Source organism: Dipteris shenzhenensis, chromosome 12, assembly GCF_047967505.1.
Source record: "Dipteris shenzhenensis isolate YYH24624 ecotype China chromosome 12, Dip_SZ_1.0, whole genome shotgun sequence".
Classification (NCBI taxonomy): Eukaryota; Viridiplantae; Streptophyta; class Polypodiopsida; order Gleicheniales; family Dipteridaceae; genus Dipteris; species Dipteris shenzhenensis.
This window is the reverse complement of record NC_141607.1, coordinates 272,987-288,955: the sequence shown is the minus strand read 5'-3', so window position 1 is coordinate 288,955 and position 15,969 is coordinate 272,987. Positions and strand designations below refer to the sequence as shown.

Below are 15,969 nucleotides of genomic sequence, written 5' to 3'. Positions count from 1 at the left end.
ACAAAAATAAAAGCACAACCAATACGTATTCGACAACTTGCCTGGTGCCGCTTACATTCTCCATGCAATTGACAAAAAAAGCAAGACAGGTAGCAAAAAAGATAAAGCCCCTACAAACCCTCAAGCAACAATTGGCTTGCTTACAACTTTGGCGTTGAAACAAGGAATGATAGTCGAGATCTATGGTGGTAACCTAAACATTCCTGACGGACTAGTCAATGGTGCTGATGGCACATTCCAACAACTCAGCGTCAGCGGGCAATAGGCAATAGTATGGATAGCCTTCCACAGCAGCAATGTTGGATCAAAAACATCGTACGAAAACCAACACCTATACAACTACGCAATCTCGCCAACATGCACACCGATACAGCAGATCACAAAATAATTCCAAGTTGGTAGAAACCAATTCCCAATACAACCCGCCAATGCAAGAACAATACATAGATCCCAAGGATTAACAATAATGAGTGTAGCTTTTGGCCCACAAAAACGTACAAACCCATGGTCCAACATACATTGCCCTCTCTCGAATTTCCTCCACCTAAAACCTTTTCTTGCTCAGCAAACTAGAAAAGAGGCATATCAAAGTTGACCTCGATGTCCTACAAGAGATCACATGTTTGCAAACAGACGCAAAGTGGCACTGCTTGCAAAAGGACTTCACCCACACGGTCACTAAATGCACACCTACATGAATACTACAAGACAGAAGGATCATGGCAGCAAACATTCTATGCCTCCAAGAAAAGAAATGAGAGCCATCCACCAGTGCCAATTTAGTTGACTTCAATGACAAATCCTACTAGGATGGCCATGGCCTTTCATTGCTATACAAGAAGACACAAACACTAATGGCGCATACTACCAATGCACAAAACGATGTAGAACTAATAAGCACAACCTTTCGCAATGAAACACTCAGCGAACTACACATAATAGCAGCTTACAAATCACCCAAGGCAAGCATCTGACAATTCGTAAAAGACCTAAAACACGTTCTAACGACAGTAGACACCAACAATCCACTCATCACACTTGGAGACATCAACATCAATTGGCTGAAAACAGCAAAGCACATCGAGAATTCTTAATCAATGAGCCAACAATTTACCAATCAACTAACTCTAAACCACATTTGGACCAACATCAAAGACCAATCGACACTATCATGAACGAATCACTGCTACTGGTCAAACCACTCCAGCACTTGCATTCTTCTCCCCAAGAAAAGATGTTAACTCAAAACATCGATGATGGTAGCACTCTCTACCTACCTCCTTATACATCATAGTGAATAACGCGCTAACACGAAGCGAAGCCTTCACTTCAACTACAAATCACTCAAACCCTTTGGAAGGTCTAGTGAAATTTTCACCTTGTTGGGATATAGTTTGGCAAGTTCATTACATTCACTATGCTCAATCCCATTTGAAGAGGGAATGTTCCATGAAAACTTGTAGTTGTCTGGACTCTGTAACCTTCAGCCTGAGTCATGCAATTGGCAGAACAGAGGAGCAAATACCCCCTTTTTTTAGGATAGGAGCTTCGATTATGATAGAACTTACACTAGTTCCGACCTGCTATGTGAAATTCCCATGAATTCTTAGCTTTACTGCTGATGTTTGTAATAGCTGTGGAAACTCAGAATAGTGGAAAAAGTATCAGTTGGCCGAGTTTCTTGCGGCATGTCGCTTTCCTATGTGGCACACCCAACAGACGCAAAGGGGTCGCTCCCAAGGCCGTTCTTTCCTGAAGATGGACCCAAACAGATGTTTCAATTGAAAATCACAACCCCGGAGCTGTCGTTGGCTGTGGTGTTAACCTTAAGCCGAGTACAACAATGTACAGGGCCGACGGAGCAAGCATATGCATTGATGAAGCAGGCGAACCAACGCACGTGCCCCCAGGGAAGGGCAGGTACACGAATATATCCTGTACTAAAATGTGCCCTACGCAAAAACCAATTTGCTCTATAGGAGGGAGGGAACCTAAGGCAGAGAGACATCTGCATAGGGAAGAGGGTTAAACGGGGAGGGTGGGGGTTGTGTGTGCACGGAGAGAGAGAGAGAGAGAGAGAGAGAGAGAGAGAGAGAGGATTGTGCTTAACGTCATCAGTAGGAGTATATCCAACCCATATACGCAAAGAATACATCCGCACAGTATTTAGCAATCCTGCACAGGTCAATGTGCTGAATCGGGGCTCACTGCTCCAAAGGAGGCAGAGAACGGACAGCCATAGTGAGATGAAGCTGCCACTAAAAGCAGTCCTCATTCCTGCAGCCAAAAACAGACCTTCTGATTCTTTGTCATAAGAGGGAGCTGGTTGGACTGATGCATCTTAGAAAAGAAACTCAAAATGTAAGCTAGCAGCAGTGACTAAGATATCAAAGATCTGGTTGTGAAGCACCTAGGTTAGCATAGTCGGTCTACCTTTTGTGGCGCTGTTTCTTTCAGCAGTGACATTTCTGCAAGTACAGCATGTACGAAGCAAGGCAGAGATCTTAAACATAACGACTACCAACCTTTTACATCAATGGCCTTATCCGAGCCATCGCCATATCCAGGTCACAAAGGCCCAGGCCCCCAAGACCCCGTGCCCGGCACCCATATCTTCATCGGATCCGTGCCATCATTGCCAAACACCAGAAACGTGTGGCACCGAGCTGCGAGCTGCCCATGATTGGGATTTTTGACATAAGAAGAGTGCAACCTTTTTATTGATTAGCTTTCTGCCTATGCTGATCAATTGGTACTTTTAGTAAATACTTGCTTGGTATTTCATTAGTTTTGGGTCAGTTGCAGTCCCTCTGACTGTAAGTACCTTTAGTAGCTCTCAGCCTTCAGCTTATTTATTTTGTTGTTCTCTTTGATGAGACAACACTAGCAGATGTATCAACTGTTTTAGTCTCATAGGCCGTTTGGCCTTTTAGAGACGTTAATATATATCTATCTATCTATCTATCTATCTATCTCCTTACACGTGAAGTAGAACCAAGTGTTAGCCGGGAGTTCATGAATTAAGGCCAGCAATTCTATAGATTTGTAGCTTGTGAGATCAATTATAAATCTAACTATTTGAAATTGACGATCTAAAACTGAACAACTTTTCATTTCAAAGCTTACGAGGTTGAAAAGCTCATTTCAATGCTAATGAGATTGAAAGAACTCAACATAATTATCTGTGTCTTGAAGGGAATCCGTAATAAGAGCCAAGTTCACAAACAAAATGTGGATGGAAGGCCCTCTGGTCTGCAAATGACCGATCACAGTTTCAAAAACAAACGACCCTGGAATGCAATGAACAATCCCGGATTTAAAAAAGCCACGTTTGAGTCTTCTGCAAACAGGCTCACAAATCCCTCAGCACAAAAATATACACATCACCATATCTGTGCTTTGATAGAGAGAACAAATTGGGATCATAGATCGGAAATGATCGGTCCAAACTCAAACGATCATATTGGGAACACTATCACAGTTGGGGTTCTTAGAACATGTACTAGAGGAAAAGACTAGCTTTAAAGTATGAATGACACTTCTCTCTTCTACATATGCTTCCTATCGTCCAACTGGATTTGTACACTCCAGGAGATAAGAAAGAAATACAAGCCGCAATGGAAGAGAAGCCCTCGATAGAGAGAAAATTAACCATGATACAAGGCTTCAGCTGACAGACCTAGCCTTTCCAGGCAAGAATGAGAGGAAAAAGTGAATTGAACAAGGCTACCAGTCTTTTGAAGCAGAAACAAGGGAGAGGGCTCACAAACATTCGACGACTGATAACGGACATTCGGAAGCAAAGCGGGGCATCATACAACCCTTCTGCCCGCCGCACACATTACCCATTGCTGTGAGGATTGTTTTTTTGATGCTCTACAAATAGTCTCCATTTTCTGTATCGAACTCCCAATTTGTCATATGAGACTGGCATATTCCACACATTTGCTCCCCTGATCATCCTGTCCTGCTGTCCAAGCACTAGCCTCAAATCTTCATCGAGCACCTGCAATGACGATATAGTTCAGAATACATATTTCCTCAGGTCCATATCCTGCACGACAGACATGGGAAGCAAGGATATCCACTCACCTTATTTGCTAGATGCTTCCAGAGAGACTGGATGTAGGGGATGTACTTCAATATTGGATAGAAGTCAAGAGAGAGTCTGTAAAGTAGCCGTGTTTTCCCTCGTGAAGCTGGCATACAAACATGCAACTGATGCAAGTGCTTGGCACAATTTTTTGTGCTGTTGCCTTCGAGCTTCCCAGGTTTCGATATGCCAATTGTTGAACGTACCATGCAGGGAGGTTGAAACTCCATGTCAATGGGATACGGATCCCAATAACCTTGCAAAGCAGTCACTGGGGTACAGAATTTGACCAGACTGTAATGAACAAAGGATTAAGAATGAAAATCGGGAAAGGGCAATTACAGGAAAGGCTACATTCAAACTAAGACCACACAGTAATTGTTATTACCCAGGTCACCTTACCTCGGAACAGGCCAGCCTTTAGCAAAGGTACTAGTATGTGTGAAAGGCGCATGAGCTAAATCTAGCAAATTCTCCAATAGAAGACCATGCTCGACAGGTAATTCTATTACAATCTGCAGAGCAAAATGGAATCCAATCAGCCCATAAGAAACAACCTTTTCTGCTGCAGATGGCTCGATGCAACTTATGAGGATAAACTTGCTAACCTGGGCATGAGTGGTAAAACCAGCTGGTGCCCTTAGATTTGGCAAACTTCCAGCTGGAACGTCATCCCCAGGCCAGATCCACACCATTTCATCCTGTTCTATGCACGGCAATGCTTCGACACTTACTTGCTGGGTAGGCTTGAGAGTAGAGGGCATCTTCTCACACACACCATTTGTCGAATATTCCCAGCCTGGACACAAGCCAGACACATGAAGTGTGGTGGTCAAGCATAGTTACCTGTCATTAGGTAAATGCATAGCCACGTTCCTTACCTAAGCATCAGCGAAATCTTTGTAAAGCCTTGCTTTCAATGGTGCTGCGAGCATTGCATGCCATAATTTACTAAGATGAAGACTTTACCGTGGTAAGGACACTGAATCCGTCCATCCTTCACTTCTCCAAGATGAAGAGGGCAGGCTCTATGCGCACAAGAATTCCGCACACAGCCAACCCTCCCGTCTTGCCCACGAAAAAGAACCCAAGGTTCCTCAAAACACTCGAATGGGACCTACATGCAACAGCATTTGACTTCACACAATATTCGAAGACAAGACTACTTAGTACTGCCTCACTATCTGATGTTAAAAATAGATCAGAGCATACCATCGTATCCTCCTTTATGTCTGCAGTGAACGCCACAGGATACCAAAAGTTCTTCAATGCTGGTGAGTAATCCTTCACAGGACCAGAAACATTCAGTCCCTGACTTCTCCTTTGCTTCACAGCAGGTTTTGCAGCAGTGCTTGGAGTAGCAACTGCATTAGAAGGCCCCTTCAATCCTTCTGCAGGATCAGCGCCTTCTAATAGCATGCCATTTACCAGTGCTTCCATCTGACACAGCTTCTGTATTGTACGAGCTACTCTTGCTTCTGATAAATGGACCTGGTCCAGAGCAAAGGCACGCACAGTAAATAATGAATCTGACCCAGGCCTCTCCAGCCAAAAGGCAGCTTCAAAAGACGCAAGAAAGAAGAGCTTGAAAAGCACAAGAACAGAGCCGAATAGGGCTGATTGTTACCTGCCCATGAGCCTTTGATAAATGCACTTGCAGGTCCGCTAATTCCTCTCGCAAAGTCTCCACAGACTTCCAGTCCCTTACCATAGGATTCAGTGCATGCACCACCTGCTCAGATCCTTATATCAGCCTACAGATAAGTGCACAAAATGAACAGGAAGCTGAACATTAGGTGTTATAAGCAACTGTCTACCACAAGTGTCGGCAACCACTACGGATTTTAAGCTATTGAAAAAACGGGCTGCACTCAGGTCACGGCAACACAGCAATCACTTGTACTCCCTTGTGAGATCATAAAAATGCCCATGTTTTGCGGTATTTATGTATGCAACGGACTCACCATCACCTTGTAATTGAAGACATGAGATTATTGTTTATTGCTACTGAGCACAAGGAAAACTAATGTGCTCACAGTAACAGTCATGGACTAAAAGGGCCTAGCAAACTAGGTTATGACGCAAGTAGAGAGATCAGAAGTGACAAGGATGCGCACAAAGTGGACAGGAACTCCACAGGCAGGCCCCAAAAAGAGTAGTGCATACATGTAGTCACTACTCTTTACATAACATAGGGTGATCACTCGAAAATAGTGAAACGTAGTTTAGGTTGAAACAATATCCATCTGTGTAGCAGAAGTTTTTACGTGAGAAGATTCCTGGAATAGATGGTAGTCAGTAGCAGACACGATCCCCTGCCTTTACACACTTGAGCACTGTCTATAAAAAGAAGCACATTCCCCGGAGCATTCTACCTCATTGCTTGATCTCCATAAGGGAGCTTGAAGAGAGGTTGAGTGCAATCGATTCCCTATTATACCTTAAGGTCTCTACCTCCAGACGCCCACTACGATTAGAAACCACGGGTTCCCTCACAATTCCGGTCGTTCATTGATTCTTAAAACGCCCAACGGTGAGACGAACTTTGGTTGCCAAACAAGATTCACAATACAGCTAGCTTGGAGAAGCGACATAGTTAAGTGGATCCGTTGAGCACCTTTCTCGTCCGTCTGATATGTGCAAAGAAGGCCGCAACCCACCAATGAAAAGCATAGCCAAACATGAAATAGCAACTGCACAATTTATTCAAAATGGGAGCACCTTATCGTGCAAGGTCTTGATGGCGAGGACATCACGCCGAGCCTTCCAATCACAGAACTGTAAATCCTGACGAACGACTTCCCAAGCCTGGTTTACATCGAATGTCCTTCCTCTCCAGGGCGGCACCTTCGCCCTCGGATCCTCTACGTCAAACCAATCCTCACCCAAGTCACGCTGGCGAGAAGACCCATCCCCCGCAATGGACTCCGTCTGTACAGGACGACTTGCACGATGCAATCTGGGCCGGACTCGTTTCCTTGTGCGAGCGTCATCCCACTGCTGGGAGCGAAGCTCCAAGGCGCTAGTATTGAGGACAGAAACAGAACCGGAGGGGTAGCTATCCTGGGCCTTATCGAAGCGGAAGCTATAGTCTAATTTAGGAGGACGAGGAGACTCAGAGGAGGGGAAGAGTTTGCAATTGGGGTGCAAGGGGAGGGAGGAAGGGGCCATGTCAGGAGGAGGCAGGCATGGCGATGGCGATGGCGATGACGAGCTGTGAGAGCAGAGCTGAGAGGGTGACGAAGAAGACGACGATCGGCCAAAAATTCGATAGACCAAAAAACACAACAGGCGTCGAATCAGCGCCTCCCCTTCGCCCCCTCACCAATCACCTGCTTCCACGTCGACTTCTCCCTGGATAACGCTTCCCCTCGTGCCAGATGCCCTCCGCCACGTGGCTCTCTTCCCCCTCCCCGCTCCTGCCACGCGTGCTCGTGGGCCCCCGGCGTATCTCTCTCGCCCCCGCCCATTCGTTCGCTTGCTTCTCTGGCTTCTCTACCTCCACGTGGCGCCCTCCCAACATAATTGTATGGGTGTTTACACACTTGATGCCCCACGGAAGACTCGATAAATGCATGGGCGACGCCCATAGTGCCTTATTAGTTACTCCAAACCGACATCTCCATCGGGAATGAGGCACCTTGAATGGGTGCGTTCTTAGAGAGGAGGTTTAACATGGGCATATAGGGGTCGCAACGTCAAGAATGCGCTCGTTGGTTAAACATGGTTGCAACGTCAAGAATGAGCTCGTTGGCATCATCGATGAAGAACTTGAGCAAGGAAGAGAATAAAGCGAGAAGTCTAACATAATCTGAGTGATTGCATGGGGGCCCGAAGTCTCCATTTGCAACACAAGAAGGTGTTCGTGGGGACATTTGCCATGCTGGGCTCCCTGTCACTAGGGGCTAGCACATATATGCTAACCTTCACAAACATAGGACCACCATTGTCTTTCGTGAACCCGTGGAATGCTGCCGACCTTACTCAGTGCACGTATAGAAGCACCCACTATGATCTTGATGTTAAGCTAGAAAATAGTATACCCACTATGATCTTGATGTTAAGCTAGAAAATAGGACACAATCATTGTTGCAAGCTAAATTGCTTGTTGAAGACACAAGGGAACACCTCTCCTTTCTATCGAGCTTTTGTGCCTCCTATTCAGCCGCATTGCCATAGAGAGGATTTCCACGCTAGTGTGAAAGGCTCTCAAAACATAGAAAAACGTGTTCCCTAGAGCATTCACAAAAAACCAACAAGAGAAAATGGAATGATGAAGAGGCCTCCTAGCATCTGCATTTGCGACAATGCTAGCCAATTGAACATATGATGTGCACCTTTACTTCCCTTTTTATCAAAATTTTGAGAGCTTCGATGCTTTGTAAGGGTCAATCATGCAAGAACAATTTTCTTTAGCTACCATGAAATCGATTATAAGGCATTCCCAAGTGGATAAAATAATTGAGGCATAATAAAAATAGTATTTCTTAGAACGAGTAACCTAACTCGTTTATGACGGGCTAGAGACCCCACCCCGTGGGTCTCAAGGTTGCGATCATAGATTGCATTTAATAAAATTTAAGGTTTCATTTATAAATCTCAAACTTTGAGGAATTTTAAGAAAGTTTGCGAAGAACATATACATACATACCAACATGCGCACGCGTGCGCGCACACACACAAAAATATTCAATTGTCTCATTAAACCAAACTTCTAAACACACACACACACACACAAAACACTAAATATTAAAATACAAATAAATATCTGTCTATGATGGGTTAGAGACCCGATCCGCTGGGTCTCAAGGTTTGGATCCTAGGGTGCCTTTAATTTTAAGGAATAAAAGTATAGCTTTTATTTACAATCTCAATATATGAATGCTTTTAACTGAAATTTCAAATTGGATGTTTAGAATTATTTTCCGTTGGGAAAAAGTGATTTTGGTAACATCTCTCTCTCTCTCTCTCTCTCTCCATGTGAAAGTTTACAAATCTCAACATTTGGGTGCTTTTTAGTAAGTTTTTTAAATCAAACCCCAATGAAGCCCTAATAGTGCATTTATTCAAATAAAATGTTTTGTATACCAATAACCTCTCTCTCTCTCTCTCTCTCTCTCTCTCTCTCTCTCTCTCTCTCTCTCTCTCTCTCTCTCTTTGTGTATATATATGCATATGCATATATGTGATACACACACACACATACACTTGTATATCACAAATGTGTGCACATGCTCAAGTGTATGTATGCTTATGTACATGTGTATGCCTATGTGTCTATACATGCATATGTGTGTGTGTGCCTATGTGTGCGCATAGGTCATGATGTGTCTACACATATATGTGTGTTGGGCCTTTGGGCATGTTTTAGTGTGCACATCTCTATCTAGTACGTGTCCATGGGGTCTATGATTTGTGTGTTTACTCACCCATATAAACAAAAACATACACACGTAGAGACATACATGTATAATAACACCACACATAGAGGCACACTCACACATGCCTAGAGAATCAACATACACGTGTCGATGCACCCTCACATGTGTATGCATACGTAGATTAAAAAACCTCCACAGGTGCACAAATATACATACATACACATGTGCACATGCATGTGTGTAGGGACACTTGCCTTCTCTTCTTCTTCTTTCTTGCCTTTCAAGCATTTCCATTTCCATAGCTCCCTCCTCCCTCCTCCTTCTTCCTTTCGACCTTTGCAGTTCCCATCTCCATGTCCAAATTCCCACATTTGTAAATCTCCATCGCCAACTCTCCATATCACACCCCACAATTGGCATCCCTGCAAGTCCTCTGCCTATAGCTTGCAATTGCCACCGCAATCTACACAACTCCCACTACATTGTCATAGCTCCATCCCCCATAGCAGTAGCTGGAAGAGGCACCAACAATAGTAGCATAATGAAGTAGCCAACAGGTGTAGTAGGAGGAGCAACAATGGTAACAACTTTGGGGAAATCTCAATCCTCATCTCCTTCCTGTACGCTCTCCATGGATTGACCCTGATCCTGTGAACCCTCCCTCAATTTCTCTCCTCTTCTCCCCCCAATATATCATCGTTAGGATGAATGGCACGATGCATCATTGGTAGGTCTGTTCTCTCCCCTAACCCTCCATTTAGAGGAGCAAATATAATAAGTCTAGGGCAATCTCAGGCTCAAGGGGTGACAAAGACCGACGATGGCTAAGGGGCCTTGTCTAGTGAGAGCGGGGACATAGCTGAGTGGTCCATAAGCTTGTATGGTCTTGATGGCACAATTCGTAAGACCTTGGTAAGGAGAATCCAAAAGTGGCTAAAGCACACTAGAACTTGGGACTCTCTTTCTTCTCTCCTCACTTCCTAGCTATCTGGCCACCCCCTCCTCTCTACCTCTCTCGATTCCCCTCATAGCTTCATGGACCCTCTAGTCTCTCTCCCTTCATAACCGTCACCCCCTCCTTGTAGCAACTACTCTCTCACCCCCCCCTCACCTTTGCTCCATCTTGCCCTGCCCTCCTTGCAACTATTGAATCGTTAGCCCCCTCACATCGCCTCTCCTCATCATTGCTCCCTAACCTCACATCTCCTCATGGTTGCCCATCACCTCCCCACTCCTTGTGGCTCCCCCCTCACCTCCTTTGTTCTCATGGCCTTGCCTCCGTCACCACCCTCCTTGTGTGACTCCTCTCTCAGCCCTCCTACCTTCTTTCCACCTTGTGGGACATCCCCCGTCACCTCAACTCCACATCCCCCTCCCCTCTCCTTGCATTTTCTCTCTTAGTCCCCCTCATCTTTGCTCCACCTCTCGCTCCCTCTTCCCCCTCCCCTCTTCTCATGGATGCTTTCTGCTCTTAAACTGCTCCTCACTCCTCTCTCCTTGTGGTTGCTTGCTTGCCCTTACTCTGCTTCTCACTCTTTTGCCCCCCACACCTCCCTTCCTACCACCTTCTGTAGCTGCTACCCAATCCTCCCCTCGCTTGAATAAAGCTATATCAAAGGAAGGCATCAAGCAAGGATAACTTTTAATAAAGTCATGGAGTGGCCATTGCCACCATAGCTAGTAGCTTCAAGCTATCCATTTGCCAATGCCATAGCTGCTCTCTCTAAGCTCTGCAAATGATGGTGAGCTCTACCTGCTCCTGATAGGTACCACCTAGCTTCTCCTATTGTTAGAATCCTTCTTTCATCCTTTTTATTTCCCAAATCTTCCATCATTCAGCTCATTGGGAGTCCCCTTGCCACTTTAGTAGGTAGATTCAAGACATTTTTGTAGCATTCAAAGTGTGCGTACAAAATGCAGTGCATGCCTACGGGATGCCTACATCCAATAGTTCTTCTTATAGTGTAAGGACCAATTTGCATCTTGCAGTGCTATCTGACCTATGATAACCTCAAAAAAGTTGTTGCTTGATTGCGAATAATGATGGAGGTTGATGTGTTTGATGTATGGGTGGAGGCCATAAGCAAAGATGATTCAACTATGGACTATCAAAAATCATAATAGTGGAGAGTTTTCATAAATTCATTGAATCCCTTCTAAGTTTTTAGTCTCCCTTAACCCTGCTTAGGTTCCTTCTTTGCATGTAACATGATTATTTTATTGCTCACACTCCTATTGCACATTGTCTGAATCTGAGTTGAGAAAATATGAGAGAGAGAGGTATTGCAGCATCCATGTCTTCTTCTTTTGGTGTCTATAGTTCAACAACACATTCTGCAACTTGATTAGCATCTTTATGGATGGGATTGTGCAATTGTACCAACTATTTCTAGAGATTTATGATAATATTATTCCAGATGATCTTCTCTGCAATTTGCCTAGCCTTTTGTTTCATATCACGTAGAGTTCTACTTGAGGATGATAATCGCCACAAATTTGGGGATGTCTCTCGAATCGTGAATCAAGTGAAACTTTGTCTAGATATTGTTTGAATGTGCTCTTAACCATGCAAAACATGCCGAAGGCAAAATGGCCTCCTTTAACCCCTATCATTGCACAATGTTCCTTCCTTTCTCTAACAAAATCGCATTGTGAATCTAGGAGCTTGGAACTTGGAGGACAAAATTAATATAGGGATATAGTACTATGCTTTTATAGCAATGTGCACATAACATTTTCCTTGGCTTGTGCCTAATTTGAGAATCATTAGAGACAAAGGTTCTACTGCCATTACCGATGTTCATCTTAACTTTGCATCCACACAGTAGTTGAGCTGTGTGGAAGTCTTCAGCAATTCCCAAGAACATGTATTTCTTTTTCATTATGACTTAATATTAGAATTTGAGGAGCCTCTAAATTGCTCGAGCCTTCTTTCTTTGTTTCAATCATTACCTATCTTTTCATCGTTTTTGAACTATGATTTGGTGTCTTTAAATCCTTTGCTGATCTGTAATTGCACAATGTTCCTTCCTCTCTCCAACAAAATCACATTGTGAAGCTAGGAGCTTGGAACTTGGAGGACAAAAATAATATGGTGATATAGTAATATTCTTTTATAGCAATGTGCACATAACATTTTCCTTGGCTTGTGCCTAATTCGAGAATCATTAGAGACAAAGGTTCTAATATTCTTTTATAGCAATGAGCCTTTGAAGTACATTATAGGGTTTTCATAATGTCGACAATAATGCCTAGCCAAGTGGCCCTTTCTAATGAATCCTCAAACTCAAATTTTGTTGAAGTTAGAGAAAAGAAGAAAATGAAGTGCAACAAGAGAAGAAGCAAACCCATAATCAAACCTTGGTACTATGAGATTGCTAGGGCATCAAGGTTTTCTGATTTTATGAGCACACAAATGCACTTATACAATTAGGAATTTAATATCTAGATGGACAAGGTTTACTATTATATGGATTTGAAAAGTCTTATGATTTGAACATATGTTTATAATTTTGAAATGCTTTATATCATGTTCACACTTTACACGGCAAGTTTGTCTACTAGCTTCATGAACATAAGCTCATATTTGTATATAGATGGACTCTCTCACAACACGTATCATTAGAATCATTGAAGGAGAAGTTAACCCTCACATTATGTGATATTGATATTGCATATTGTGTCCATCTTTTTAATATGTTTTGTATGCCACTTTTTGGTAGTTCAAAATGTCATAGTGTGGAATATATGGCTTCAATTTTCAACTGAGCAACTGTGACTTGGAATAGTTGTAGTAGAGTACATACTTCAAATTATGTAATGAATCTGGTATACTAAAACTGTAATGATTAATATGGGTGTTTCAAACTCAAGCACCTACTATAAGAAGGACGAAGAAATCGTTCCTAATGATATTGATGTAGAATCATCAACTTGTGCTATTGTGACTATTGATAAGTTATCCATAAAGAGATGCTCTCATGATGTCGATGATAGAGATGAGAAACGAATCAAAGTAGAATCCTAGAACGAAGAGAGGTGTCCTAACACTTTGACTCTAGAATCCTCATATCGATTGAATGGTGACAATGAGTACTGCCCAGGTGATAGGTCTTTGTTGATACATGAAATAGACTTATTTGTTAAGAATGGGATGTTTAAGGAGAAAGAACTGAACAAATATGATAAATGGCCCTTGCAAAAAGCTGGGTATCGAAAGATCTTAAATTAGAGCTAGCTAATAGAGAAGGAGGTGTGGATGCATTACCTTGCCATAGGTGAGGTGTATTGTGCTGACTTTGTTAAGACCTTAAATATAGGTGACTACATAAAGATCACCAACTTTTCAATCTGTAGCATAAACACCAACAATGACAGGGGAACGTCCAACTACACCTCAATTTTTTATTCGTACCACTTGGATTGAGCATTTAGAACCATTCATAGTTGACCCCATATTTGTCCCAACAACAACCATTTTGAAGGACAAGGAAGAATGCAAGGATCTCATCAACAAAGTGCAGGTGAACTGCCTGCTCAATGCAGCAAATGTATGAGTTGATCATTGGTGATGGTGAAGATGTGGACAATCTTATAATGGTAACATTTCAATAAGGAATTATTATCTTCTCAATGAAGTAAGATCGATTGTGATGGGTTTCCTACTATTAGATCAAGAAATTGTTACTTGCCTTCACACTACATCTAACATTTTGGAGCAATTGCCACTCTGACTATGTGAAGATTGTGGAAAATGTAAGATTTTTGGCTTCATTGAGAAACGTTGGCACAAAAAAGAATAGCCATCTGATCGCATTAAACATGTTAGATTTAACCATCTTGGTGCCATCTCAGTGAAACGTGCCAGGTGTTTCATAAGCATATCCAACACATTGGGTATGGGAACAAAGTAATGTTTATTATGCATAAAATGGTTCCCTTAATTTTCAAACAAAATGTACTTTATTAATAGTTGACACTCTTTTCGTTTTACTTATAGATAAGGGGTTTCCTCTATCACTGTCACGATGGGATTAACTCAACATTGTTTGAGCCTATATCTTCTTTTAGCAAAGAGGGAAAGATATCAAAGGAAAATACTAAAGCTAGTTGTCTAACATGTGGCAGAATCACTATCTTAGAGAAAACTCCTGAAGTAAAAGGTCTTATCACAACTTTGGATGGCGCAAGCATTGAGATCACACTAAAGAATGTATGGGTGGACAAGGTTTTAACTTTACCTTGGCCATTCATAGAAATGCTTGACAAGGAGACAAAGCTCCTAAAATCAGAACTATTTGACTAATAGATCGAGGGGAGATTTTTGGTTAACATGCATGGGCTAGTTGTAGGGTTCATTCCTTTGTGGAATGACACTGCTTAAGTAGTTCATTGGTCACATGTTATTACTATAGTAGTGCAATTGGTAGTGGTTCATCACCTCTCCTTTGTTTATTCCAAAGCATAGCACAAAGTCATCATGCATATACTATTCTCCATTATACAGTGCAAGACCATCAAATCTATTGCTCTTTCTCCATTGCATAATGCAAGATCATCAGCTTTGTTCCTTTGTAGCATAGTAGTACTTTACTATTGTGCAGTCCAAGTGTTTTTTCCTCGTGACTGAAGGAGACATGTTGTCTAATGTCCCCTTTTATAAATACGTTTTGCTTACCTTTAAAAAATGAAAAAGTTGTACATACAAAATGTTCACATATCTTCTCTCTTTTATAAGTGATTATTTGTTACGTACGATGTGATTCATCCATTTATGAGGTTACAAATTTATTAGAAGTCAAAACACTTGATCATATTTTACTAAGGTTAGGTTCATTTGTTACTTGATATATATCCATCAATAATTGTAACCCTATTAACTATGTTGCTTTATTAATCTATGCATATTTTCAAGATGCTAACAAAATTTATCCCTTCTTTATAAATTCGCCTATCGTACATTAAAAAAACAAAGAAGTTCTACATACAAAGGACTTGCCCATCTTATTTATTTCATACGTGGTTATTCGTTATGCACAATGTTATTCCTTTACCTAAGGATTTGGAATTCGTACCCCTGTGACTCTCAAACGTTTTGTATCATTGCATATTTTAAAGAAAAGGTTATAAGTTCATTACAAGTAATTATACTAAGCACAATTTCTTCAGGTTAGGTTTGCTTATTACATGGTATGTCTCCATTGCGCATTGTAAGCCAATTAAGAAAAACTACTACACATTATTGTAAGATGCTAAAAAAGGTTGCATTGTTTTTGTAAATCCTAAATAGTATTTAGAAGTTTGAAATTCTTGAATTTTCCATTTATTGTAAGGTGCAAGATCTCCAACATTGAGTATATTAATTAAACTTTTTGATATTAAAAGACAAAGACAATGTATGCAAGCAAAAGGATTTTTGTAAAATTCCCAACTTTCCATGGTATACTTTAAGTACCTCTGTTGATAAATAGAATCACTTTGACTTGCAGCAACAAC

The 15,969-nt window shown here is 42.0% G+C and overlaps 1 protein-coding gene across 1 annotated transcript; it reads right to left on the bottom strand.

Annotated features, from left to right (window-relative positions):
* Nucleotides 1-3,226: 3,226 nt before the first annotated feature.
* LOC147895636 (chlorophyllide a oxygenase, chloroplastic-like) lies at nt 3,227-7,345 on the bottom strand. The gene is made up of 8 exons (XM_087382423.1): nt 6,815-7,345; nt 5,721-5,825; nt 5,306-5,584; nt 5,063-5,210; nt 4,702-4,892; nt 4,496-4,608; nt 4,093-4,387; nt 3,227-4,006 (listed from the first exon to the last, which is right to left on the bottom strand). The coding sequence occupies exons 1-8, from the start codon at nt 7,262-7,264 to the stop codon at nt 3,842-3,844; spliced, it is 1,746 nt and encodes a 581-aa protein (XP_087238549.1). The 5' UTR covers nt 7,265-7,345; the 3' UTR covers nt 3,227-3,841.
* Between the last annotated feature and the right edge of the window lie 8,624 nt (nt 7,346-15,969).